General features: G+C 43.3%; 1 protein-coding gene across 1 annotated transcript in view; it reads left to right on the plus strand.

The window, feature by feature from the left end:
- The first annotated feature begins 14 nt into the window (after positions 1-14).
- The window catches only part of ETV6 (ETS variant transcription factor 6), a 128047-nt gene continuing 100292 nt past the window's right edge, over positions 15-27769 (plus strand). Inside the window, exon 1 of the mRNA XM_042050650.1 lies at positions 15-216. Within this exon, the coding sequence (XP_041906584.1) occupies positions 184-216 (33 nt within the window). The 5' untranslated portion in view covers positions 15-183. The remainder of the gene's footprint in view (positions 217-27769) is intronic.

Consider the following 27769-nt stretch of genomic DNA (forward strand, 5'->3'; position numbering starts at 1 on the left):
CCCCCCCGCGCCACCCCGGCCGCGCCGCGCCCGCCCCCGGCCGCCACTTCCCCTTGAGGGGACGGGCCGGGTCGGGCCGCGCCGCCGCGCCGGGAGAGGAGCGGAAAGTGGGGAAAGCCCGAGAACTTCCCGTCTGCCCGCCCGCGCCTGCCCCGCCGGGCTCCGCCGAGTCCCTCCAGAGAGATGTCCGAGGCTCCTTCTCAGTGTTGCATCAAGGTAAAGCCCCATCCCTCCGTCCGCCGGGCCCCTGTCAGCGCGGGTCGTGCCCGCCGGCGCCTCGGGGCGGTGGGCTTCGCCGTGTTTTGCCCAGGCTTATTTTGGTGGAAATAACTGGTTTTCCCTCTTCTATTTTTTGCCCGGGCGGGCGAAGGGCGGCCGCGGGGCTCGGTGCCCCCCCGTCTGCGGGGCGCTCCCCGCGCCGCTCCGGCCGCGGGCGGGGACGCGGTGCCGCGGGCTGTCAGCGCCCTGCGCTGCCCGGGGACACGGCGGCCGGGCCCGGCTCTGCTGGCGTGGCTCTCCACGACACGGAGCTTTAAGGGGGCCCCGGAGCTCGGCCCGGCCTCCCGCGGGCTTGGCTGCCCGCCGTCCCCGCCAGCAACTTCGTAGAAAGTTTCCTGCCGTCGGGGAGATGCAGCTGCTGCTGCTTCTACCAAGAATGGATTGTGAGGCTTGCTTTCTTTTTTTTTTTTCCTTTAAATTTTTTTTTTCCCGGCTTAATATCCATATTAGTACTATTTATTTTAGTGGCTTCCATTCCTGGCATCGCTTGCCGGTGGCAGGTAGGGGAGCCAGGGCTGCCAGCCCGGCCCCGCTCCAGCAGGGGCTGGGGGATGTGTTTCCCCGTGCCTTGGTCTGTTGAAGAAGGGCTTACCCCGGGAAGTTTATCGTTTTAAGTGGAGACGGCGTGAAGCTGAGACAATGGAAACAAAATTGAGTTTCTTTTTTTGTCCAGACTTTTCCTATCTAGCAGCCCACTGCTTTCCTCTCTCCTTTCCTCACCCCCCGGTTTTGTATTTTATTTGGGAGTCGCTTTGTCTTGTTGCAAGCCAGGAATCTCCCGTCTGCTCGAGACTAACTGTGCCCCAGTAAGAGATCTTTAGTGGTTGTCTCTCCCTGCCTGGATGGAAGAGGTGACTTCCAGACTCTCTCTAAGGGGAAGAGCCTGGAATGAACACTTATTCAGCATGATGCTCTTTTGTTTGCTTGTCCTGTGTGTGTACGGGGGAATCTTGAGTTCTATATGGTGGGAACACAATTTGAAAGCTTATGGGTGTATTTTCTCTTGCTGAGTTAAGTGCAATCAGGCCCGTGTCCCGTGAAGTCTCGTGGCTTAGAGTCTAGTTTGACTTTTCATAACATAGACAGGCAAACTGGATAACGGGGTATTGTATGCGTGTTACTGTATGGTGAAATGCTAATGCAGGCAAAATGTGTTCAATTAACTCATTGGATCCCTACAGATAAATAAAATGAGATATAGCTTCTGTTTTTTTTCTAGTAAACCCTGTGGAAAGGTAGAATGTGTTCCATGGACCGAAGAACACAAGTGAATGTCATGAAAAAGTGGTGTCATATGAGCTGTATTTCCTTGTTTTTGACATGTGTCATTTTGAAAATAGGGAGCTTACTTCTGCTCTTACTGAAATCAACAACCATCCTGTTGATTTCAGGAACTGTAAAACTAGTCCTTCCCTAGTGTCAGGAAGGTATGTTGTAGAATCCCACTGTAAGGAATCAACTTCCTAGCTGGGGAGATACAAACAAACTTCTGCTTCAGTCTCGAAATGAATAAATGCCACATTTTCATTACAGTTCAACAGTTACCGGAAAACTGATTTTTGTTGGTTTTTTTCTTTCTTTTAAAAGTGACCAATTCTAAACATCACAATCTGAACTTATTTTTTAATGTACTGTTTATGTGTATAAACTGTAGTTACTGGCTATTTTATTAGTTTCTAATTTTAAAATGAAAACTTCTCAGACAGAAATGTGAACTTCAAAAGCATTTCTTCACCAGTCAAACCGTTCTGGGTAGCTTTCCCTTCAGCTTTTCTAACTATCATTGGGTTTTGGACACTTTTTTATCCATTTGATAAAGGTGATTACATTCAGCAGCTGGAATTAAGAGGAGCTGTTTAAATGGTAGCTGATTATGTGAGTGCAACTGATAGTTTCCTCAGTATTCCAGTCTGGCTCGTGGCGTGGAGTGTGATACTGAGGCAGAGGAAAAAGCTCCGCAGAGTACCCCGACTACTCTGCTTTGTTCGGAAATGTAGGCGAGTGTTGTGCTACACGGGTGTCACAAAGTTTCACTCGGAGCCTGTGAGCGGGAAGCAGTGGTGCTGGTGGATGTATTTTCTTGTTTTCTCGTTCTTTTGTTGGTTTGTTGTTGTTTTTTTTTTTCCTCCTGCTTCCTCCTCCAATTTGGGACAAGGGTGCAGGCAGTAAATGCCACAGCACCTGGGGTGATGAACGTGGAAAGCTTCAGCGGAGAGGGTGAAGGCTGGTGCTATGTTTATGCCCGAGCTGCTCAGTGCACAGTCTTCCTATCTCATCATGTTAGAGAAGTGCTCTAATCAAATCTGGGAAACCTTTGAGGAGGTGAAGTTTTGGTCTCTATTTTATTACTGGTTATCAGTGTAAGCTTGCTGTAATATTTTGGTTGGCGTGAAGTAGTTATCAGTATGTATGTGTGATTGCGTATTGATATGTGCTTGCTTTGCAACAAGTATGTGCTGGCTGACTCCTCTGAGAGATGAAAAATACCCTGCTGATAGCCAGATCTTGCCAGCAGTTGGGTGTGTGCTTGCCTGGCCCGTGGCAAGAAGACCCACTGTGCAGCTATGGCAGGGAGGTTAAGTGTATGCATAGGGTCTAAAGCTGTGGAGAGAGCTCATCCTGTAGTTTAGAAAATAAAACCTCAGGGGTGAGAGATGAGCATGAAGGTTGGGCTCTCAGTGTTTGCTACAGCTTAGGGCGTCAGCATACTCTCTGCATGGACTGGGAGGCTTTGGGGTTGTGGTGAGCTCCAGTCTGAGAGGGCTTGAGGGCTTTGACTCTGAGTTCAACTGGGAAGGGGCATCTGGTGTGGTTGTTGTAGTCAGACACTTTTTTCATCTTCTTTTATAGGTGGAATATCTGTGTTGGTAGTAAACCTGTTCCTCTGATGCTGAGCCACAGTAGTTAGCTGATTATATTATTGTAAATACTGCCACAACATTGGCACTCATTACAGTATTGGCAAGTGATCCTTAAGGCCTCACCTCTCCTCCCACAGATGGGAGAATTGAGGCACCAGGGGAGTGTAAACATCTTGGCAAAGACTAATATGGGAGCAAAAACTCAAAGGGAGACAGGACTAGCAGTTTAGACACAGATGATGATTTTTGTGATTAATTAAGGTCTATGTGGGGATAAGTTCTGTTTAAAACCTCACCTGGAGCTTTCTGATTGTCAGGATCTTCCTTTTTTTTTTGCCTGAAATGAATATACCTTGAGAATATTGCTGTGGCGTCATATGGAGATTCAAAATTCAGCAGGCAAATGGAAGGCTCCTGAAGGACACAGTTTAATTTGTTTATTGTATTTTTTATAAATAGGACACTTTCAGTTGCTTAGTCTGACTTACCATGCTACCATACAATTGTGCTGGCCCAAGTGTGGAGTTGTGGGGGAACTAAAACTGGGGGTATGGGGACAGAGCAGCTGCTTCAGGTCTTGCAGACCAGGACTTCTCTGAGCCCAGGGTCCCTTCTGTGCACCTGGCTGATGCTTGAGCTGAGAGTGCTTTCTGTGCACAGCACTGAAGGCACAGAGCCTCACTGTGAGTCAGGTTTCACAACTGGTTTCAGTGCAGATTTTATGTAGGTGCACGCTGGTGGACATAGGTGCTCTCTCTTGTGTTGAGCTCGATGGGGTGGCTGCAGGAGTCAGCACAGGATCCTGAACTGAAGGACTTCACAGAGTGCTCATTTTGGATTGGAGGATGTACTTTGTAGTAGTTTAAAAAAGGCAGCGGGGAAAAAAAAAAAGCTGAAGGACAAAGAATCGGTGTAGTGTTTGAGGTTTCAATCTTAACTGGCTCCCCCAGACCGACTTAATTTTTGGATGGTGGGTTATGTCTCCTGATACCTCATTCATTCTGTTTCTGCAAAGAGCCCTCTCCCCCTGAAGGCTTCCCATGGTGAGGGAGAGACTGTCCAGCACCACACGGCCAGAATCCTGTTATCCTCAGCCAAGGCTGAGTATCTGTCAGTGCAGAGCATGTTCCTTAATGTTTACTTGTGTACTAGGAGGAGGATCCTTCTTCTGTTAGTGTCAGTGACAAAACTGTCATTAAATTCAGTGGTGTAGGATTGAATGGTAGGAGACCAGTGTTTGGAAGTACATACTATTTAACACCCGATTAATCACTTAACTCCTTGGCACCAGGTAAATTGAATCCCTCTGAAGCAAAATTTTACTAGCACTGCCCCAATTAAACACTGGTCATTAGCATTCACTGTGTCATTACAGGTGAAGTCAGTTTCCTGGGAGGCAACCCATTAAAACAGCATCTTGAATCTGAAATGCCCCAGTGAAACAGAGGATACTTTAATGATAATTTATATGCATATTGCAGCATGCATCCCAAAGTGCCTTTTGGAGGGAGGCGACTAAACGGTGCTCTGCTGATAGAAATGATGATAAGAGGGAGATGAAGTCTTGTACAGTGACACAGAAGCAATCTTTCTGCCTTTCAGAAAAGTTATCTGGGTCCTTGAGTGCTTGTGTTCCAAATTCTTCTGACAAAAGCTCTCCTAATAACCTGCAGGAAAGGGAGAGAGCTAAGGTAACCTGTGTTTTTGGCCAGTAATATAGTTTTGACCTACAGTCCAAAAATTGGCTAATTTTTTGGGGGAGGGTTTTTTGCATGTTTGTTTTGGAGTACTTGTAGTTCACTGCTTTCAGCCGGGGATCCCCGGAGTACCCGCAACTTGAAAGCCAGTGCTTCTGAAAATGATCACCTTGGCCTTTGCTTTCCCTATCTGTGAAACAAGCATGAAATAATAATGAACTCACCTATGCAGGGCAGTAGCAGGGCTAAGTATTTGTAATGCAGCATGGAAACAAACTGTGTTTATTACAGAAATCGGGGACAATGATCTGATTTGTACCTGGCTTTTTATTTCACACAGTGTTTTGGGTGCAGGGGTGTGGTGGTGGTTGTTTGACTGTTGGCTTTTTTGGTGTGGGCCACCTACCTCTGCTGAGCACTCAGAGAGAGCAAGATCTTACAGCTTCAGTGTGTCCTGATGTCTGGATCAGCCACACGTGGGCAGGGTGGTGTTTTTGTGCCCGCAGCCTTCATGGAAGGCGGCTTTGGGAAAGGCTGGCACGTGTTGCTGCTGTAGCTGTTCTGCCACAGTCCTGCTCCCAGCCCAGGGCAGGAGCACCTGGGAGGGATGGCAGCCAAATGTGGCTGCCAGAGCTATCCCCACCACCTTCCCCTGACCACCACTCTTCCCAGGGCTCCCTGAAGCTGGATGCAGAGCAGGCTGCATACACAGTTGTTCTAGGTGTTAACTCTTTCCCTGGCAAGGGAGGACCCCCTGGTGAGGACAGTGGATGGTGATGAACTGCTAGCATTGCCACAACCATTAATTTTTAGGTTGCAATATGTCCCTGTGCCTCCCAAGGGAAAAAGGCTGCCTAGAACAGCCCATGGGTGGGATGTTCGTCTAGGCAGTCGTGAAGCAGCCAAACCAAAGCCAGGTATGTGCTCAGGTTCAGCCTGAGCAAAGAGACCAGACAGGCCACCAGAGCTTCTGTGTGTTTAACAGTGGAGTTGTGGCAATTGATTCCTGCTAGTGTGGGTTATTTTTTAGGTCTACAACCCATGCCAAATTTAGACCGTACTGGTTCTGATGTTGCTGAGTTGTCTTCAGGCAGTGTTTTGTTGAAGCACAGAGGAGAACTACACTCTTCATCTACTTCTTTAATAACGTGTAGGATTCAAGCCTAGATTATAGTGACCACTTTTTTTTCTTTCTTTTTTTTAGTTATTTTTTTTTTTAAGAATGCCACTGCTGGCAGGAAAATACATGCAGAAAACTCCAGCCAAAGTTAAACTTGTTTATGGAATGTCCTGGAGCAGTGGTAAATAAAGGATTTTGAAAAGGGTTAAGCTTTTCACTGATGGATGGTATCATCTGCTGGAATGCTACAGAGCTCCAAAGTGAACTGGGTATAGCAGTTAAGGAAAGCTATAAATGATTCTTCATCTAAGTGATTTTCCAAATGTTATTCCTTGTTGAGCCACATGCAGTGTCTTTGCTTCCGTGTTGTTCTTGTATAGTTTGCAAAGACTGTCTTGGTTAAGACAGTCTGGAGAGAAAAAGGGTATGAAGGAGATTCTCACTGTGGTGTTCTATGGAATCTATGCACATAGAAAAAAGTAGTATTGTAAATAATTTTAAGGATGTATATAATACCAAGAGTAGCATTGGGTGTAACTGTGAAAGAGCTGTGTTAGAACTCCACAAAAATACTTTGAATGTGACAGCTGGATTTTATGTATTTAACTATTAACAGCTGTCCAATATTAAATCCAGAGTTTGGATGTTTAAAATTAAAGTAAAATTAAATATGATTATAAATAGGAACAATGAACGATTTCTTGTTTGTTTTTTTTTGTTGTTTGTGTGTCTGCTTTTGTTGTAGGTTTTGTTTTGGGCTTTTTCTAGCCAGCTCAAATAGGGTCCAATCAAGAAATTGCAAGTTACTTGTTTTGGGAGTTTATTCTGAAGAAAACCAACTGGCATCCACTAAGGAGAATCCTTGAAACTGATGAAATGGAGCAGAGAGTGAGATTCTTTATATGGTTTGAATTTCTACTGAATATAGCTGAAGTGATTTTTTTCATTATGCTTTCAGTGGGATCCTCCAAAACATCTATTAACAGAAACTAGGAACGTTTTCTACATGGTCTGGGATTCTGTGGAAATCTATGAGCTTGGAGTTCTACTAGGTAAATGAAATGTCTTAACAGTGCCAGAAATAGCAGTACTAAAATTCAGAGATTGATTTATCCAGATAGTAGGGTCACAACAAGGCATTCTGCAACTGCAAACCACATTTCCCATTTATCTTCCTCCTTTTTTTCTTACAAAAGATTTCACATAAAGGTAGTTTCTGTTATTGATGGAGCCTCAAGAAGTTCTGCTGATGCTCTTGGAGGCCAAGTGCAGTGATCTCAGCATTTCCAGCAATACTGGGGAGCCCTTTCCTGACTTTCTAGGAGGACTGTGTTGTGATTTTCCCTCTCCATGACAGAACTAATTCTTTTTTTCTCTTGGTGGATTGGGACTGGAGATAGGTTGTTTTTTTTTTACCACATTCCCTCCTGAATAGCTTGTTCTCATCTTTCTACCTGCCTTGTGCTTTTAAACACGGGCAAAGCCAAGCATTTTCTGACCTGGCCAAAGTTGAGCTTTGAGGTGATAGGGTGTGAGGAGCTCCAGATTCTGGGCTGAGGCTTTTGGTTCCACTTGTTACTGGAGACTACTGGAAAAAGCATTCCTCGGTAGATGGACACTCCCTGCCACATCTGTGAGAAGCTGCTTGGATGTTTGCGGCGGGCACCACTGTAAAAGGCTGGCTGCAACTTAAAGCCTGCAGAGCAAAGGAGGTAGTGCTGATGGGCCATTGTCACGTGTGCCACTGCCCTTATCCTGTAGTGGCTCTGGTCCCAGCAGTGTCACTCCAGCTCCAGAGGAGCAGCTCCCTGCAGTTCAGAGCACCAGTTCTGAGTAGGGCAGCCTGGTGGAGACGTGTGGGTGTTGGATGTTCAGCTGGCATGGATGCCCATGCCATGCTGGATGCACACCTGAGTGGCAGACTCACCATCTCCCTGGGGGTGAGGAAATGCTGGACTGGACTGCTTTCACAGAGGGATGAGGATGCACTCACTGCTGCCAGGGGTTCCAGGAAGGGCACCAAGTTGCAGGAACAGTAGCATTGATGGGTACAACTTTGCTTCTCAGTTGGCAGACTGAGTGGTTGTGTCACTGTCTTATGGCTTGAGCAAATGTGCTGTCTGGAAGAGGACTTGGGGAAGACTGTGGGAGCAGCTTCCAGGAGAAGGTTATGGGATGTAAAATATTTCATGGCTTGTGGCTTGAGATATGTATCACACATTGCACAGTAAACACTGGGCTCAAATACACTGGAGATCGAGTCCTAGCAAACTACCTCACACCAGCTGAGCCATCCATGACTGACCGTGTGCTGGCTTCTATTACCTCCCAATGGGAACAAATTACAACCTCAAAGTAAGAAGAGAGTGAATTAATAGTGTGTGCAGAGCCAATTAGCACAGCCTAGTGAACCATGTTGACAGGCAGTGACTGTAGGCTTGGAGAAGTGGGCAGAAAGTGCAGGGTTAGGGGTTTTTTTTCTTGGTAGTTTTGAGTGGGGCACTTTCAAAACTTTTCTGCTTAACAGAAACAGTGAGGTCTCTTTGAGCTGTTCAGTACTGTTTGCTGATAGCTCTCCCAGAACTGGTCTGGCACCTGGGATCATATTTTAGGAAATGGTTTGGTTAGTGAATGAAAGAGAAAGCTGAGCTCAGTTTTCAGTTTGGGATGACATAGGCAAATGAAACCATAGTGGGAAAGTAACAGGGAGTAAAATAGAAATTATCTGTATATTGCAGTTTGAATCTATGCTGTGTATCAGTTTTGATTACAGCGTGCCTTTCTGACTACTGAAAAAGATACAGAAATGTGCAGTGGGGTTGCCTGGGGAAGCTTCTGTAGGAAGACAGGCTACGGTGCCTAGGACTTTTTGGTTAGAAAGGAGACTGCTGAGGGAGGTATAATAGGAAACTGTAAAATTGCACAGCAGTGTAAGGAGAGCAACTCCTGATAGTTCAAAGCTAGAGCTGGCAATGAAATTACTAGCCAGGAAGATGAAAACAAGTACTTCTTCCATCTGTGGAGTTATGGAACTCATTGCTGCAGGGTGGTGCAGAGGCTAAAAGTACAAATGGAATTTAAAAAAGAGGGTAGATGACTATGAGGAAGATATTAAGACTAACAGCCTGTGGGGGGGGGGGGGGAACCTACCTATAATTACCCACGGGAAAGTGTGTTTTTTCTGTGTGCCAAGCCTTTCCCGAAACAGACGCTTCTTCTTCTGGGGATGAGATCACAGGCTTGCTCTGATGATGTGTAAGGCATTCAGATGCTTCCATATGAAATTTTGCGCCCTGGAAGGATGGTGTTAAGAGCTCTTATCCTTCGAATTCTTTTCTGAGTCTCAGCCTCAGCAGTCTTGATTTCAAGAAGACTAGTTAATTGTTAGTGAGAAGAGAGAGCTAAGGAAGAGTTGGTGTCTGTGACTCAGAGACTCGTGAAGTCAAGGTTGCTTGTACTAGCAAGAGATTGACTTTGCTTCTGTATTTACCCAGATTCAAATGACAGAAGGGAAAACCTTCGGGGAATTCACAAAATTGGAATTACAGGTCAGCATTTGAAAAAGAGAAGTTTTCTGGTTTTGGGGAAGAGACAATTGTTTGCTTCTAAGAGCCAAATGTGGGTTACCCGTGCTTTTGCAAAGGTCTCCCAATTCCCATTATCACCCATGTGAAATGTGTTCCTGAAGCATTAACTCCTTTTCACGTGTGTGACAAATGGGGTCCCAACTGCAGCTTGTAGCAATGGGCGTCAGAGTTGCTGCTTTCACTGCCTGGGCAAATGTTGCAAACATTCACTCAACTGTCTCACTTGCTAAGAAATGCTGTCATTTGTACAGACCTTGCATCACGCTTTGACTGTGATTTTTTTTTTTAAATGGCAAACAGAAGAACGGCTATACAAAATCAATTCTGGTATTATTTTGCATGTGTGGTTTTTAGTTATTTTTCCTAAAGAAAGAGTGATTCACAGTGTTGGATAGCCATTAAAATGTATTGATGTGCAGCTAAAAATGGCTTTTAACCTAAATTTAGTTTTCCTCTCTGCTAATCTATACAATGTCCACAAATATCTATTTAAGTAATTGGATAGCCTCATAAAGATTTACTTAGGTTTTTATTTTGGCAAATAGCAAATTACTTTGTTTGCTGGATGATTGATTTTTTTTTGTGTAATAATTTTACATGCTGTTTATGATTGGCTTTGCAGTGAAATGTAATTACAAGTGCAGTGTCCTGCATCAAAACCTGAGCATTAAAAGTAGTTCTTAAGAAGAAAAAAAGGTTTATAATTGTACATGAAATGTAAGTATCTGGTACATTTTGAGGTAATATTACGTAATAAATAACATAGCTTTTTTCTTAAGCACATGAATTTTCATTTTTTTAATCATACTGATTGTTTTCTGCCATGTTGGTTTAGTATTAGTAGATTTTGTACCTTCACCTTGAATTTCTGTTGACTGGAGGAAGGAAACAAGCTTTCTGTTTCTGCAGCCCTAAAGCATTTCCCAACTTTGGGTGAGCTGGTCATTGTAGTGAACTAATTGACTGAATGGAAAGAAAAAATCTTCTCTCCGTATCTGTTACCAGAAGCTGGCTTGGCTCTTTGACAGGCTCGGGCTGTAGGGGTAGAATAGTGGATCCCACTCATTTGAATGTGCTTTGGCCTTAAGTATTGTGCTTGGGATTTATCTTAAGAATTATTTTCTGCTATTGTAGTTCTAACTGGATCTCAACACACTCTAGTTTCATGTTTCTTAGTTTGTTTTAAATGAGAAAAAAACCCCAAACCCCTTAAAATTTCAGTTTTTAAAAGAAGTGGGCTAGAAAAAACGTCCGTGTTGAGACATAATGCCTTGAATGCGGTGCTAGTCAGAATTTCTTTCTCTCCTCTTCATGTTACCCTCTATACTGTGTTCTCATTCAATGTTTTAGTGGTGGGATCCATCTTCCTCAGCCACAGAGTGCTGCAGCAGTGGAAAATCAGCTGATGTGAGAGGGATTCCTCCAGTTTGGCATGAAGGTTTGACTTTGCAAACAAGAAGGGGAGCCATTGTAGCTGCAGAACAGGCTGTTGGTTCCAAATGAACCCAAGCCCCTTATGGCAGTAGTGTTCCTGGAATGAAAAGGCTCCAAAGAAGCAGGTTTTAGCTCATGTCCTGTGGTAGAGGTGTGTGTGCTTTGTGAGATACTCAAAAGTCTGCATTAGCTCCATGTTTTTGTGTGTGTGTTGTCACTACCAGCTCCCTGTGAGGGAGGGAACCAGGGTTGCCCTGCTTCGCAGATGGGGAGCCAAGTGGCTTTGGGGAGTCTCTTGGTGCTCGTGGGCTGCAGCACAATAACCCTGTGCTTCACCAACGTGGTGTCCTTGGGCCCTTTGCCTGCTGCCTGCCTGGGTCCCCCCTCACTGCTGGCTTGGCAGGTGATGCTGTGCTCATCCCATCACTCGTGCTGGCTCTTCCTGCTTGGGGTGAGAACCTCATGGCCCTACTGCGTGTCCCTAGGAGATGAAGGCTTATATCACCATCACTTCAAAAAGTCCAGTTATAAGATGAACTTAAATACTGATGGAGAGGTCTGTTTTCCTTCAGTCTAGACTGGGTTTCATAATTCCCTGTCTGTTTCCCATCACTGGTCCACAAAGCACTTTGCCGTATGAAAAATACTTGTTCAGCTCTGTGGGCCTCAGCCTCCTTTTTGTTGAAGAAGAGGGAAAAGCCTTTCCCCAAGCAACAACTGAGATTCTGTCATTTTCTTAGCCTCAATTAAAAGATGAGCATAGGTAAACCCGGGTTGTTGGCACAGCAGTGAGGAAGGTGTGAAAGCCTTGGATCACAGACATGGAGGTAGCCCCTTCCGTGATTTGCTTACAAAGGACACTCAATGCTGGCCTGGAGTGAGGTTTAGAGCATGTTTAAATTTAAGCATTACAGTGAGCTTATGCATATTTAAATTTCCATCTTCTAAAGAGGAAAAAACCAGCAAACCCCAAAATAAATTAAGAGATTTAATTAGTAGAGTTGCCTAGAATGATAGCTTTTTGGGATGGAGAAATTACTATTTTTGGGTTACTTTCTATATAACACCTGAGAAGCAGCCACTTTTGACTGACTGGTCCTCAAAATACTCCTTATAAAATCACTTGCTCAAAAAAAAAAAAAAAGTGGTTTGGTTGGTATCTATGTTTCTGGAAATAAATACATATACTTGAAAAACAGACCTTTTTGTTCAGAATTTGTCCCTGTGGTTTTTCTGAGAAAACTTACCATGGTCTTCAAAGTTCCAACACACTGCTCACCTGCATGTTTTTGTAGCCTCATGTTGGTGGTGGTAAGAGCCCGGGTGGGCAGTCCTACACTTCAGGGTTGGAGTCTCTGTCTTGATTTCCAGCAAAGCTCCCAGGCCATGCTGCTCTCAGCCTGCCCACCCACTCTCACAGCCAGACACACAGAAATTTAAAGGTACTTGGCACTGCTGCAAGGTGAAACCATGGGGAGGCTCTCCAGACATATGTAGATAGGGAGCTGTTTGAACCAAACAGAGATCTGGTATCTGTATTCCTGTACACCTACTCTAAGCTATGGGATTGGAGGTTGTTGTAGGGAGGAAAACAAGAGCCAGAGAAGTACAGTGGGCTTGAAAGTGAAGGAGTTAGTAAGTGAGGATGGGGAGTTTGCTATGATGAGCAGCAAGGCCCATTGCAGGCTCCTGTGGAAATCATAAAAATTTGCTTTAGTTGTGAGAGGCAGAGGCAAGGAGAAGCTAAACTGGAAGGGGTTATTTCTCGTTGTATGGGAGGATCAGATGGAAGCACCTGGCAGTTTTGAAGAGTGGGAAGTCTGCTTTCATACAACATGCAGTGAGGTTACCAAACTTGTTGCCAGCAGGTGTAATGTAGGGCCAAACAGGGCCAATTGTTTTCAGAAGAGAGTTCATACTACATGGATCTATCCAGGACCATTCATTGCAAAGAGAACAGCTGTGGTCCTTGGCTCTGAATGCCCCTAACCTGTGGACTTCTGTGGGTGTGTGCAAGGGATAGTTTATTCCTTGTGCTCTTACCCTGAGCATTTCCTGTTGGGTGTTGCTGGAAATGTGGTATTAGCTTAGGCAGACCTTTGAGCTGACCAGGCCTACTGTGTTTTTCCATTTTAATTTAGGACTTTCATACTTTGGTGCTTGACTCTGTACAGATGCCTCAGACAAGTGGAAAAATAACAGGAAAACCTCTCATGTGAATCAGACCTTCTGCTCTGTTTCTTGTTCTTGTTGTGATATTTTCTTAGCAGAGGTAGCAAGACCATCTGAAATTCATGAGAAGAATGTTCTTCAGACTATGAAATGAATTTTGTTTGGGAAAATTCCTGGGGATTTTCCTATCCTTGACTCTCCTCTTGCTATTTATTGGCATAAAGTGCCCTGACCTATTTTATTTCTCGAGGTTTTTCCCAAGATTCGGCTGAAAGACTGTGGAAAAAATAACTAGATTCTTAGATAATTCAAATGCTGTGTGCTGTGTCAGCCACTCCTCTTCTGATGTCTGATAAGAGACGAGTGAACACAATTCCTTGCAAGTAACTTTCTTTAGATGGCACAAACACGTAACCACGTGACTGTGGCTGATGAACAGGTGTTATACAATACAGGGACAATTCCAGCACTTCCATTAATTTATTCCATTGGCATGCCTGAAACCTGCATAGAGTGACTATCCTGATTTGATGGGTCAATCTTTTTGCCTTTCAATCCCTGACTCTTTTTTTCAAGTTTCTAATAGCTGGGAAAATTGAGAAGGAAGTGTTGTTTACGGAGCGCCTGGACTTTATTTTTCTACACATAACCATTAAGAAATGAGCAAGCCAGCAGACAGGACCTTCTCATGGGACTATGTGTACACTGAGTATTTTCCTTCAGTCCAAGTTGAGCTGTTGCTCAAACGATGCTTGTCCTGTGCTAGTGCAGTTAATGGGCAATTAGAACTAGAGAAGGGAGCTGGCTAAAAAGGGAAAAGCTCAACCCGCAGATGCTTGTGTGTCCTTTACAAAGACCCCTGTCTAGAATGGTGTTGTACAGCAGGCAGGCATACCTACTGTAACAGCCTACTCTCACATGGTACATCGTTGCCTGGCTTTAGGTAGGACTGAGTTGTGATGCCTGTGAAGCACAACTTACTCACCTCTAATTTTCCTGAGGTCCAGTCCCACTGCACCAGTCTGGAGGGTCCCTTCTGGGAACAGTCTCTTCCTTTGCTGCTCCCAGGTGCTGGCTACAGAGCCCCAATATCTAAAGACATTATACCTGCTACCAACACATTAAAGCAGAAGCAGAAAGTCCCAAAAGATGCTGATAGCCGAAAAAATTCTGTTTTCCCAGTGTTAAACACAAGGAAGTTAATTTTATCATTCCGTATAAAAGCAAATGGAAGTATGTCTGTATACCACATGCAAAGTCCGGAGATGCACTTTCCTAACCCATGGTGCAAGCACAACAGTAACCTGATCCTGTGACCAAAGGCTGTATTATTTGCCCAGGTTTCATAGATAAATCTTTCATTGCTAACTCACTGATGTCCTAGCTGTTTGCACTCAACTACCTAGCTCCTGAATTTCCCATTCAGGCTTTGGGCATTGGTGCAGTTCTTGGTGCTGCAGGAATGGAGGCTGGAGTGCCATCAATGGACGGATGAGCAGTTAATGGTGCGCTCTTGAATGCAGGGCTCACTTCAGGCTGGTGAAGCAGGGCTAAATTTTCCCATGCCTGCCTTTTTTAGTGCTCAGCCCACCCCTTTCTCACCATTCCAAAGATAGCCTATTTGTTCCTGCACAGTCATGCTGAGTTTTCCTTCAGGTTTGTACCTCAGGTTTTACCTCACCCTTCATATGTTTGAAGCCACAGTCCTTAAAAGTGGTGGTGGTGAGGCTACTGGGAAAACACCACCCTAGGAGGCTGCGAAGTCTGTTTGTTCTTCAGGTCACTTGAAATGGGAGCTAAACAGTAAGCCTAGTTTTAGAAGGCAGCAGCATTCTATCTGATCTTGTCCTTCCAGCGGGGAAAAAAAAAGGTGAGGATTTGATAATTTACATGGAATACAGTCGTAAACTTGAAGTGATTTATACTGCTAATGGAAAGTACTTTAACTTTGATTTTTTAACTGTGTGTCAGATGAAAGGATAATCTTAGCCTGTCTGATTTCCCATTGCTGCTGGGTTGCACAGCATCTGCCTAAAATGAAAAGGCAGTGTGCAGATACCAGTGTGCAAACGTAGCAAGCTCACATGGCCAGGTCCATTGCCTGCCTTCCCTCCATTTCTCAGTCTCAGGTCTCACTGGTGTTTGTTGTAAATTATTCTGGCTGTGGGCTTGTTAAGAAACCCTGAAACCCAAGCATTTTTCGAGGCACAAGTCATTTGCACTGAGCTGTTTGTTTAACTAGTGACTGTCCTTCTCTTTTTTTTTCTCTTAGTCAGAAGAGGTGAGGATCTTTGAGCATGATGTAAAGAAGAGTCCTGCTCAAAATATGGTGAGGCATGTGACTTTAGCAGGGGTTCTGGGTCTTTGTTCTGGATTGACTCTGGCAATTCCTGAATTACACAGTGTAGCTGGACTCTGTCACACCATCCTTCCCTGCCCTGACAGTGTCTCTGAAGAAGTATTTGCTCAAATCCAGCTTTGGGTTGGTTACTTCTCCACAAGTTTTTAACCATTCTTTAAAGGCACTACAAAAGTGCACCATTGTTATTTCACTGATGAAAGAGTTTGATGAAGCTCTTAAGGTAAGGTGGTAGCACCCTGAAAGGTCTTGTTCCACCCTTCCCCTTCTTCTCCCGTGGGCTGGCGCAAATGTTGGAGTGGGTGTGTGCATGACAGGGCAGCAGATCTGGGTGAAAATGGATGGCTTGTGTTAGTGCAAGGCACAGGCTGGTGGGAACAAGCAGCTGGGAACATGGGGAGGGCAGGGCGTGTTTTTTTTGGTGGTGGTGCCAACAGATCTATGATTAAAGCATTGATGAAACTCAGAATAAACCTTTGGCCAGATCTGTGTTACATGGCATCAGAACCGAAGCTTTTAAGGATTCACGCCTACTTTCTCTACAAGAACTGTCCCTTCAGGCTAGATAGATTAATTACAGGAAAACTGTTCAGGGGTTCAGGAAAACTTGATGGTTCTTTTGCTGAGGCGCCATCTCTGCTTTTTTAAAAAAACACACCAGGCATCTGGAGCAGAATGGTTTGCTGTTGTAGTGTGAAGGGTGGAGCTGTTGCCTGGAGGTCTGAATGAGCCTTGTGGTATCAGTGTGAGGCTCTGCTACTGTCACCTGCAGCCTCACAATCATATTGTGGCTTGCCCTGTGTTTGAGCACACCGTGGCTGAGCTGTTTAGGTTTAATGGCTTTAATAAAAAGGGGCACTTGCACGTACTGAGTTGCCTGAGATAGACTGAGAACACTGAAAGCCAAACCTCCCCGCTTTCATTGCAGATTTGTCTGTTCTGTGCCACTGGTGCTGACAGACAGTCTGGGCCTGTTTAACCGTGCAGTAAAGCATGAAGCCTCTCTAGGTCAGGGGAGGAAGCTTGTCCCACATGCCTATCTAGAGGGCATTTCCGAGTTTCAATTACCTGTTAAAATTATGTCCTCAAAACATGCAAATGTGGCAGTGATATGTTCAGTCTTTGAGCCATGCTTACCACAGCTTTCCTGGGAACTTGGTCTATTATATGCCCAGTTTGGTGTGACAGGTATCTATGATATCCTTTCTATAGAAAACTAGGCCAGCTCCCAGAGCCTGTTTTACATTTCTTGTATCTTCTGTGCTTGCCTTGCAACATGGTTATAAAATAGACCAGCCTGGCGCATATACTCATTATCCTGGACAGGGAGGGTAGGCTTGGGTTAAAGTTACTTTGTGGAGATGCAGAATGTTTTAGTCCAGCCTCTCCTCTGTCACTATGTTGTCTGTGACCTTGAAGTCATTTAATGTGACTGCCACTTCATAAAGTGTTAACACCTAGCAAAATGAAGTCAGAGGAGTGGTGGAAACTGTTTGTGCTTTTGTTATGCAGATAATTAATAAGATCTTGCCTTAATCCCTTGCTGGATGATTAATGCTGTAGAATTATTGGTAGTAGGACTCAGGGTTTAATAACACTGGGGTATGATTTTGGATAGTTTATCCCTTCTTTTTTTTTTCCATAATAAAACTTCCTTTGTGAACTCTTACCTGAAAAACTCCTGTAGATACCACTGTGTAGCTGTGTTGGTTGATGCACGAAAGAAGGCCTGAATCGTGGCTAGGATAATGAACTTAAAATTTAATGAAAATCAGTATTGAAATCTATGTAGTGTGGAACTAAGTTATCAGTTTGGTATTACCCCAAAGTTTTTGATTTGTATAGATTTTAATGAAATAGTTTCTTCCAGCTGATAGCAGTTTAGATGATGTTGTGGTGAAGACTTGAGAAATTCTCCCTCCAAAGTTACTTGAAAAGCTAAAGAAAATTCTGCAGCTAAATGAGAAATGATGTCATTCTTCAGGACACAGAGATTGTAAGACAATTGTGTTTTATTGGACCTGATCTCTATCCTTCACTGAATTCAAGAGGATTTGGCTGAAGCCTATAGTGATAACTGGGCAAGGGATGACTGATAAACTCCTTATTAGTCAGTGGCACTGGTCATAATGAAAGCTAGGTCAAGAGACAGATAATGTCACACAGTAACATCAGTAGTTTTAATTCGTTTTCTGAAAGCTCGAACATGAGGAAAAAAGAATGCCTTTGGTTTCAAGAAAACAAACCCTTAGAAGTTGTATTTCCTAGGGATTTGTTAACAGCAATGTCCGTTTGTTTGTTTAATTACTGTTGCTTTTATTTTGAGGTATTCTCATACAAAGCAGAATGATTCAGCATTTCAGAACTCCATTCATTCATTCGTTTTTTTCTGACTCAGCTTGAGGAAGCTGACTGAAACAATACCTTTCCCTCCAAATATAAACAGACAATATATCGTCTAATAATGATAATTTCTGAACAGCAGATGATGGGAGCAGCAGCAGAAATAGGAATTGGTGGTACTTCTTTCTTTTTCTTTTTTCTTCCTTCCTCCTGAGCCTCTGCATTGCCTGCAAAGTTGGAAAACTTTAAAATAGTCTCACATACTGAGGGAAGGTTTGTATCCCTCCCTCCCAGTAAAATACATTCAGAATGTCTCTGACAAATAAGAAATTGGTGCAGGATCTACCTCATTAGTCTGGTTGACTGCTGTAGAAGACATCTGTCTCTTCATCCGCTATTATTTCATTATCATCTCCTTGTGGGTACTGGGACTGGAAGAAATCTCTAGTTGTTAAATCCCTTTCAGGTTTCTTTAAAGTGGTTATGTCTTGGGTTTGTGTCTTGTCCCATCTCAGAGGTGTGATTTCCTCTTTAGTCTACTATTCCTTGCTGAACACTTCACACAGTACAAAGAGGTACTGAGGTGCCAAGGTAGGAGTGCCGACAAGTAGTGCTGTAGACCTGCTCAGCATGGACTCAGTGGATATCAGACAGTGAAGAGGTCGGATGCTGAATGTTTTTGTTGAGTTTAATTTCATAAAGGAAAGAACCCATAGCTTAACAATTCCCTGTGAATAAATAGCCATTATTTCTTGGGACATTCTAATTAGTAGATAGAACTCCTAAGTACATGAAAGTGAGATTTTAATTTTTTGTGGAGGGAAAGGAGGGGGAAGTAGTGAAAACAAATTACGTAAGACTAGAAATCCTTGATTTAGAAACTTATCTTCCACGGTCACCCTGCTGAATGTCTGTGCATTGCCCTCCCTGCTTCTTTAGGTCCTGCCAGTGTTCCTGTGTCACTGCTAGTGTGGGCTCTCAGCTCTGTTAAGGGACAGCAGTTTTGACCTCCCAGGCATTATTCCCTTCCTCTTCGTTTCCTAGGCTGAAATAGTCCATGTTTGCCACCTTGTCTGAGATCAGGCAGTTTTCCAAGCTGCAGCAGCTGTTCATATATTCCTCTTAGGTTATTTGAACTGAAGCAGAGAGGATTTTGGAGCTGCCCCTGCTGGGCTTACTTAAGTTTCTGAGAGTTGTCTTTGCTGTATTCATCCTTGAATTAGATCAGCTCAAAAAATTTTATTGTGCAATATTTGCTCAGGACCAGTACAGCAGACAAGAAAGGTGTGTATGTGTGTGGGAGGTTGTTTTCAGTCCTATAAATAATAATAATAATCACCAGCTCTTCACTGGTCACTTCTTTCCTCTCCCATTACTCCCAAAGATTGTTCCTGCATGTTTTACTGGTGAGATAAGATTTCCTTTGAAAGTTAGGTGCCAATTTGAGCTTCACTTAGAAGCTTTACAAAAAGGTTGTTGGAAGTGCTGAGGGAGAGAGAGCTCCCTCTGAGCATCTTGCCTGCCTTTGGGGTATCCCTATGAAGAGCTGCAGATTCTTAAATGCATTGAGAAAGGGCAGGGGCATCAGTTCCTGGAAGAGTTTTCTTTCCCTGGGGGACCCTGGAGGAATTTTGCTTGCACTTGTAGCCACTTTGTGGTGAGAACAAATGCACCTTGCTCTGCATTTCTTGGAACTGGGTCTTGCTCACCACTTACATCTCTAGTAGTGGTGCTTGTGTTTTTGTGTACTTCTCACTCCTGTGGTCCTGCAGTGGTCATGGATTTTTTGCCTCCTGTGATTTGAAGCAGAGTTGCTGAGGACTCTGTGTGCGTGTGTGTGTAGGAATAGCAGATTAGAAAATGAGAGGTTGGTAGGCTCAAAGAGCTTCCTGAAAGTGTGGGAGTACAGGCCAGAGAAAGGAAGAGAAATCTTTTTGAAGCTATTTCAGTGCTTTACATGGACAAGAATAGCAGGCAGAGCGTATTGACAGAGTGGTCTGAGGATAAGTGTCGCTGTATGGCAAAGTGTAACTGCTGTAAAAATCACTGCTGTCCACTAGTGAAACAAATTGTTCCAGTGTGAGTGCAGTTTTACTGGTATGGTTGGGTCGCAGCACACATTCTGCTCGCACAGCTGGGTTAATGTTAGTCAGACCTGGTGAACGCTGATAAGTGTGCACGTGTCTGTAGTGTACGTGCAGCCCTTATAAAAATTATGGAGGAGGTGTGAGGAATGGCTCAGATCGTGTCTTGTGACGTGCTCTGCCCCTGGGAGGAGATGGCTGGGTGTCCTGTTGCAGGTCTGTAACGTGTGGTTCATTACTGGTGCAGTGGTGCTTGTGTGCTTCCTCCAGCTTGTAGAACGTCCTTCCTGAAAACAATTCAGTTCCTTACCTGAAAGATTGTACTGAGTGGTAGCCAGGCCTTGGGTCCTTGGTGGAGCAAGGAAACATTTTGTTTCGTGTTTTAGCTGCTGTTTCCAAAGGCTTTACAAAGCAAATTAATGTAATTTCCTCTGTTTTTCTAATGGAGAAACGGATGCAGAGAGGAGCAGGGGTGAAAAGGGAGCAGCTTATTTTGCACCTACAATCCTGAAATGGGAATATCAACCTGTTTTGCTTTAGCCTGGTGCTTTGGGCTGTTCAACAAGACATTTAAGCATATGCTTAATGATAAGCATGGTAATAGCTCCCTTATTATTTCCTCTTTTCAGAGCATCATAAACAGTACTTCTCTCTGAACTCAAACTGTAGGGCTGTGCCCACTCATGCCAACCCGTTGGAATCACCCAAGCTGTCAGCCAGGACACAGCTGGTGTCAATATCTGGCCTGTAGAACCTGTCTTATCGTTAGGGATGCAGAAGATGGAGCAGAGTCATCTAAACAGTGAGGAAATGTTAGTAGCTGGGTTGCAGGAGATGGAAAGAAGCTTGTTTGACAGGTGACTCGTGGATGCAGTTGACTTGAAAAGAAACTCCTGAACCTCCAGGTGAGCTCAGAACAATCACACAGAGACAGCACAGGGTCACCAAGCAAACACTTTCATGCAGTGGCATAATGACCCCTGTTAGTCATGCATTGAGCATTTAAGCAGTGTAGTACCTCTGTTTAAAAACAAACACCAACCTAAACCAGCAACAAACCCCAAACCAAACAAGCAATGACTGTTCCAGTACGTCTGCTTGTCTGTCTTCAAAGAGACTTTCAGTCTTTGCAATTATCCTGGCATAAAACATTTCGTGGTTGTGCTAACAGGCAGACTTGTGTCAGCACTGGAAGCTGCTTTAATGAACCCCAAGGTCTGACAGCCAACCTCGCTCTTTTAAGAGCAGCAATTTGTTGATCGCAAGAAAATTACCTTTTTCAGAATCTCAGCTGAGGTGCTGTTTGTGGGGTTGTGGAATTACAGTGCCTAGAAAGCATTACAACTCCATTTGCTGCTGCATTCTCTTCATCTATCACGTGAGACACCATTCATTTTTCTAGTCTGAAGACCAACCTCAGTTCACTGTATCCCTCTGGGCATGTTGATCATCCTGGGGCCTTTGCCACTGATTTTGGAAGGATATGATTCAGAACTTTCATCTGGGTTGGATTTTCTCAGTGAGATTGTTTATGAGAGGACAAATTTCAGGATCATATCCCAGGATTTTATATACTTTTGTTTCTTTCCATCTATAGATCCAGGATTTTTGTGAGTGTTGCAATCTTAGCATCAGGACTTAATCCACTCTGATTAGAACCAATGGGAGTTTCCATTACTAATTGCCACTGACGTAAAGTCCAGCTCATAAATTAGGGATCAACATGTATTATGTTATTGTTATATGCTTCATTAAGTGCACTATTGATTATATATATATATGTCACAATTTTATGTGCAATATATGTTGTTGCTTGCCGCATTTACTTTTAAGTAATGTTACTTTCTAAAAGTAGAGATTTTTATAGGCTGTCTGAAGAGTTAGTCTGAAGTAGATTTTTTTTGTCCAATCCTGGAGACAGCTGGATTTTTTTTATGGGTGGCTCCTTTAGCTCTCTGCATGCTCCTTGCCTGTGCCTCAGTAATCCCTGCATTTAAAAAAAAAAATCAAATTTAAAAACCACTATTCTGTTGTATTGTACAGCATTCAGCAATTTTCAGACATTTTGTTCCACAGATCATGGGCACAAGCCGTAGCAGCACCAATGGACTGATGTTGTCTTTCATGTTTGGAACATGCAGATAACTGTTTTCACAGAGAAGCAAATCTGTAAAGGATTGAAGGGGGTGAATTGATGTCTAAAGATGGGTGAAGGGCGCAGCCATATGGAATGAGAATAAAAATTGGTCACTGCCATAAAGGTGCTACCAAATTGGTAGGCATTGGGTTAACATCTAATTTCTTAGCCAGAAGGGGTAAGATTTATTCAAATAAAACATCTGCATAATGATTTTTTAAATGGCTAAATTATTTAATAAAAGATTGAATTAAATTTGTTAAATGGTTAGTAGAAATGTCGAGCCACAACACAAGGAATATTTTCTCATTTTTCTCTTTTATTCTGGGAGATGCACAGGGCAGACAGAACTGGTGGTTCAGAAAGGGATTGCTCATCCTTGCAACATGTCAGAAAGTAGAGTAATAGAGCCCAGCTAAAGAAAGAAAGGAAGATACCTCTCCCCATTAGAAACCTACAGTTTGTGATGCAAATCAAAGGGAGGCACATGTACCAGTTTTGAAACTTACTCTTAGCTCACCCAGGTAGTTGCCATACATGAGATTTGCATCAAAAATTTTGTTAAACCTTCATAACCAGATTACCAGAATTGTACAAAACTTCTGTGATCTAAGGTTCTGTGATTTAGGCCCAGGTCCTGTAAATGTCTACTGAGATCTTCTGGACTTGCACTTAATTTTGGCCAAATATAGGTTGAGCATCTTAATGACTTGAGGGTGAAATAATTGAAAACTTTAGTGTTTACAGTGATGATTGTAGCTGAAAGAGTAGAACAACAGCTCTTGATCTGAACATTTCCAAATTTGGAAGTCTGAAATTCACATCTGGTTAGAATTTTTAGATGGAAAGATTTTATTCTTTAAAAAAAAAAAAATCACTGATGCTGAAGCTTAAACAGTTACAAAATAAGTCCCTCAGGAAATACAAAACATTGTATGGAGGGATTTTTTTTTTTTTTTTTTGGAGGAATTAATTGCAGTGATTATCACCTTAATGTTCTCCATTCACACTGTTAATTCCTATTGCTCAAGTTAAAAAAGAGGATGGTAGCTTAAAGCAAGGCGCAGCTCATGGTTAAACAAGCTTTGAGACTTTTGGGCTGCCTGTCAGTGGGAAGGCCAAGGGTTAATGGTTAGTTCTGTCAGCTCTTGGTGCAGAGATGTGGTGTGCACACACCAGGAGCAGTTGTACAAAGGCACGCGGGCCCCGCTGGGTTTGGGGGACGACTCATGTCTGAACCGCCTGCAGGCTTGCGGCTCAGTTTTATATGATTTGGGGGTTTTTTTAGAGTCCTTTTTAAAAATACACAGGAATTAAGCAATTTCCTTTACGTGGTGCCTCAGCCAAAGCCCACTGAAGTCACTGGGAAGACTCCCACTGTTTTTAGCTGGCATTCAGATCTATCTTGTGTTCTTTACGGCCTAGGCTACTGTGAGTGTCTGTGGGGGTGTATAGCCATCTTAGTTCTTCTAGAAGGGCTGTCCTGCTGTACTTCAGTTACCATGGAATAGATTGCCAACATTACTAGCAACATAATTATTCTGGATCAAAAATACTTCAATTCCAGAATTGTCTCTGTATGGGGAGCTACTTTGGAATAAAAATCAGGCAGCGGCTTCATCTGCAGTAGCTGTGCTCCTTGCTTGCTTTCTGTAGGCAAGAGGTGAAACCTCTATTTTAAACAGAGGTGAAAGGCAGTAAAGTGAATTCCTTTATACATAAGCACAGCCTGTCTTCTGCAAATCTTTCCTGAATTGTAGTTATTCTGCTTTATAAAATGGAATTAAAACATCCAACCTCCCCAGACCCAGGTGTGCAGAAGTCAAAACTCCTGAGCCCACATTCAGATCTGTGTAGGTGCAGTTCTGTGCCTGTGACTTCAGTGGGACACTGCATGTGCAAATCTGATGACAGGATTGTGGCCCCACACAAGTGAGGGAGCACAAGTGTTGCCCCTTGTTCAGGGTTCAAACCTATCCACTCTCACATTTTCATGGGAGCCCTATATATGGAGATGCTGGAGTAATCTGGAGGAAAAGCCATGTGTCATTGCCTTTTCCCACTACTATAGATGAATCAAAACACTCAGTAAATTAATTCTTTTTATAATGTGTGTATAGATCCTGTGAGTGGACTTGAATCAGACTTCAAGGCTGAGATTTTACAGTTTCTGGTTTTTTATGGATCTAACAAGACCTGCAGGTCTAAGTATTCTAAGCTCATTTTCCAAACTGCCATATTACTCTTACGTTTTTATGTGTTCCTTTAACATCCTAACTTTTCTATTAATGTGAGTACTGGTATATTCACTACATATATACAATATTAATTCCAGACGTTTCACAAGACAGTTTTTAGACATTCACCCACATGATGATGTGTTAACTTTAAAGCATGTACGTCAGAAATAAAGCAGGAGTTAAGCAAAAAAAAAAAAAAAAGTTGAAAGGTTAAAATGAGACTTACTCAGTCCCTTTCTTTGCAATACATAAATTCATGTACAAATACGGAAATAGCAGGATGAGATGAGTTAGTGTGTTTCCCTGCCATTTTTTTTATAACCACATGTACTGTTGCCTCTCTGTAGCATGCTTGTTACATAGAAATAGAATGTGGCATTCCCCAGGAAAAATGTAAAAAACCCTGTGTTTTTTTAAATAGATCTTTCCTTCATAATGGAAAAATAATTTTTTATATCCGATTTTGGGAGAAACAGTTTTTTTTCCGTAGATGTAACGACTTGTTTTTGTAACCTGCAAACAGAACCACTTCTCTGTATTCTTCTTATCTTCAGATCTTTGCTGTTTGTCTGTCCTGAAAGCTCTTATCAATTTAAGTAGATATAGAAGCTTATCATTATTGGACTTGGAGAAATCTGGTTGAAAACCTGGTCAGACACAATGTTCTTCCTGCAATTAATCCACACTGAAGAGGTGCTGCCTCAAGTATGTATCACCGTATTATTTGTCCCTTTTACCTCCACCCCACCTGCCTGCAGAAGGCTCTTATTTGCTCAGCTTTGCATCTGTAGTTGCTTCCTAATCCAGTTCAATCAAAATTATCAGTTTGGGACTTTTTTTCCTTAATGTATTCTGGATAGCAGATTTATTGCAAGTTAGAACATTATCATTTTCTTTAAATGGTGAAGCTCATCCCCTTCATAGCCTAAGTTGTGTTGAACTTACACAACCTTGGCATGTGGCTTGGGCTTTACAGCTGAGGGGCCGTTCCCATCTGCCTACAGACTGGGTTCCAGGTTCAGGTAATTGAATTAGCCCCCAGCAGCTTTAATCATCAGGAAGTTCATTGCCGTGGTGCATTTCATGATCCCAGCTCAGTTGGGCAGAGTCACCGTGCAGCTCCCTTCAAACAATGGCTCCTCTGCTGCTCCAGCACGTTCTCTGTGTGTTAATGTTCATTACCCTCTATCAGGTGCTTGCAGCATCTGCTCAGCTCAGTGTTCATCCCCTCGCTGCCTGGTGTGGAAGTGACTGTGCTTCCTGAAAGGGCAGGGGAAGGGAGGGAGGAAAAGACCAAATGGGCTGGCGCAGAGCGTCCCTTCTTCCAGGCCCTCTCTTATGTACTAAATTTAGCTGTTGTGGCCATGAGCAGGCTTGTACTCAGGAGCAGCACAGTGTAATCCCTAAACCATCTCTGTTTCCTGCTGATTTCATATTTTGCTAGGAAGGATGTGGCGCAGGACGTGAGGCAGGATTAAGCAAGGAGCATGGGCGTTAGCGGAATGACCCTAGGGAGAGACAGGCTGGTTCTCTCTCAGCTCTGTCCAAAGGGAGGTAGCTGTGACCTGTCATGTAACAACAGGCTTTTCCTTCAGTGCTGGAATCATTCTCTTGTGCCATGGTTTAGTTGCCTCCCAAATTGTCTGATGCTGAACATTTATTAAGGACTCCAGGATCAAATGTTTGCGGTTTGACAGATGCAGCTGACACTGGTTTAAAAGGAAATATGTTGTAATATTTCCTCCAGAGAGCAACTGACGAGAAACTTTGGACAGGATTTGTATTTGATAAAGTTCTGTTTTGACACAGTTGAGAGAGGCAGGAAATTTCTCCTGTGACTTTTCATTATACACGATGTCATCATGAGAGCAGCACCTGTAGCTTCTTGAGAGTCTGTCTGTCCCTGCTGCTAATTCCTCACCTGAAATCTTAACTTAGCATGGGTGACATGAGACACACTGCAGCAGCCATGACGAGAAGTGTGAACAGCCAGTCCTGTGGTAAGGGTATTAAGAAGAGTCCAAGTTGTCTGAAAGCCTGTTTTTTACATGAAACTTGAAGAAAATGAGGTCAAGGTTCAGGTAGACTTCGGGGATTTACAATGGTGAAGGAGATCTTGCATCAGTGCAATTAAAATTTAACTGAAGAAATAACTTCTGGTTTGTTTAGTTGGGTTTTTTCCTGTAAGATTTCCCCCCTTGGCTTCAAAGGTCTTTGAATAAAGAACTATATTGCTATAGTCTAGCTAAATAAAAGCAGTGAAACAGCATGTGAGATCTACAGTTTGTACGATCATCCTTAATGTGCTCATATATCACATGAAATAATCAGTATGGATTTTTTTTTTATATATAGACCTGAATTTTTCTGAAGACAGAGTTGGCATTTTGGCCAAACATTGTATAGGTGCATCAGAGAATCATAACCTCCAGTGCAGAGAGGATCCATGTGGCCTTTCCCTGTCTGCTCTCAAGGCTCAGTCAGGTCCTGGTCCTCACCCATGAAAGCTTATTTAGGCTTTTGCTATCTGTACTGGAGTGGCTAAATGATAGTTAGCATGGGCAAGTACTGCCTTATGTTTAGAAATTAATCCTGTCTTTCTAGGATAAGATGCTGAGGATTTACTCTTGGCCTAGATTTGGTGTCTGTGTGTACAAGCAAGGAAAGCTTTTTTTCTTTGTTTTTCCCTTGTTCTCTGAAACAAATGTCCGAAATTTATAGGTAGAGAAAAATACAAAGAAAAACATAGTCGTGTAGATAATAATGTTCTTTAATGATACAATTTGCCCTGTAAATCTGTGTCAGGGAACAAAGCACTTGCACCTGGGATTACCATCATTGCTGTACAAATTGGCCGGCAGAAGTTGAATAATTTGTGGATATGGAGAACATAGATATGTCAAATGGGTATATAATATATGAAAACATAGATTGTATCACTTGTGCTAGATATTTTGGGGTAGGGGAGTGTGGTGTGGGGGTTTTGTTGTTGTTTTTGAATAGTGGTGTAGTTTGCATGCCTTAAATAGCATCATTTAGTAGGAAAAAACCAAGCACCTTGAAAGACTGACTAAAGATTTGTCCTCCCTGCTCTAGCAATATACCTGGTAACTCCAGTGTCCCCGCTATTCCCTTTCCTGTTTGCATGCGCATCCTTACCTCCACTAGAATGCTGCTTTCTTCTCGAGCTGAAGTGGTTTAAACTCCTTGTTGCCAAAGCTCCAGTTAGGAAGATAGTAGAGCATAAGCCATCCCAGTTCCATTAACTCAGCAGCTGCGTGTAGCTAATCAAATGCCTCTGCCTACCCTGAGGGTCACTTTTGCCTAGGTTTGGGCCCCCAGTGGCTTCAGGTAAGCTCCTGGACTTCGCTCTGGGGCGGGTAAAGAGCATTCATGCATTCCCTTTTGCCTAAAATGCTTTGGGATTGTAACTCCTGGTGTAAGGAACAGGAGTTA

This window comes from Corvus kubaryi, unplaced genomic scaffold, assembly GCF_017639235.1.
Source record: "Corvus kubaryi isolate FWS band 111438036 unplaced genomic scaffold, C.kubaryi_AGA036_p1.0 74, whole genome shotgun sequence".
Lineage (NCBI taxonomy): Eukaryota > Metazoa > Chordata > Aves > Passeriformes > Corvidae > Corvus > Corvus kubaryi.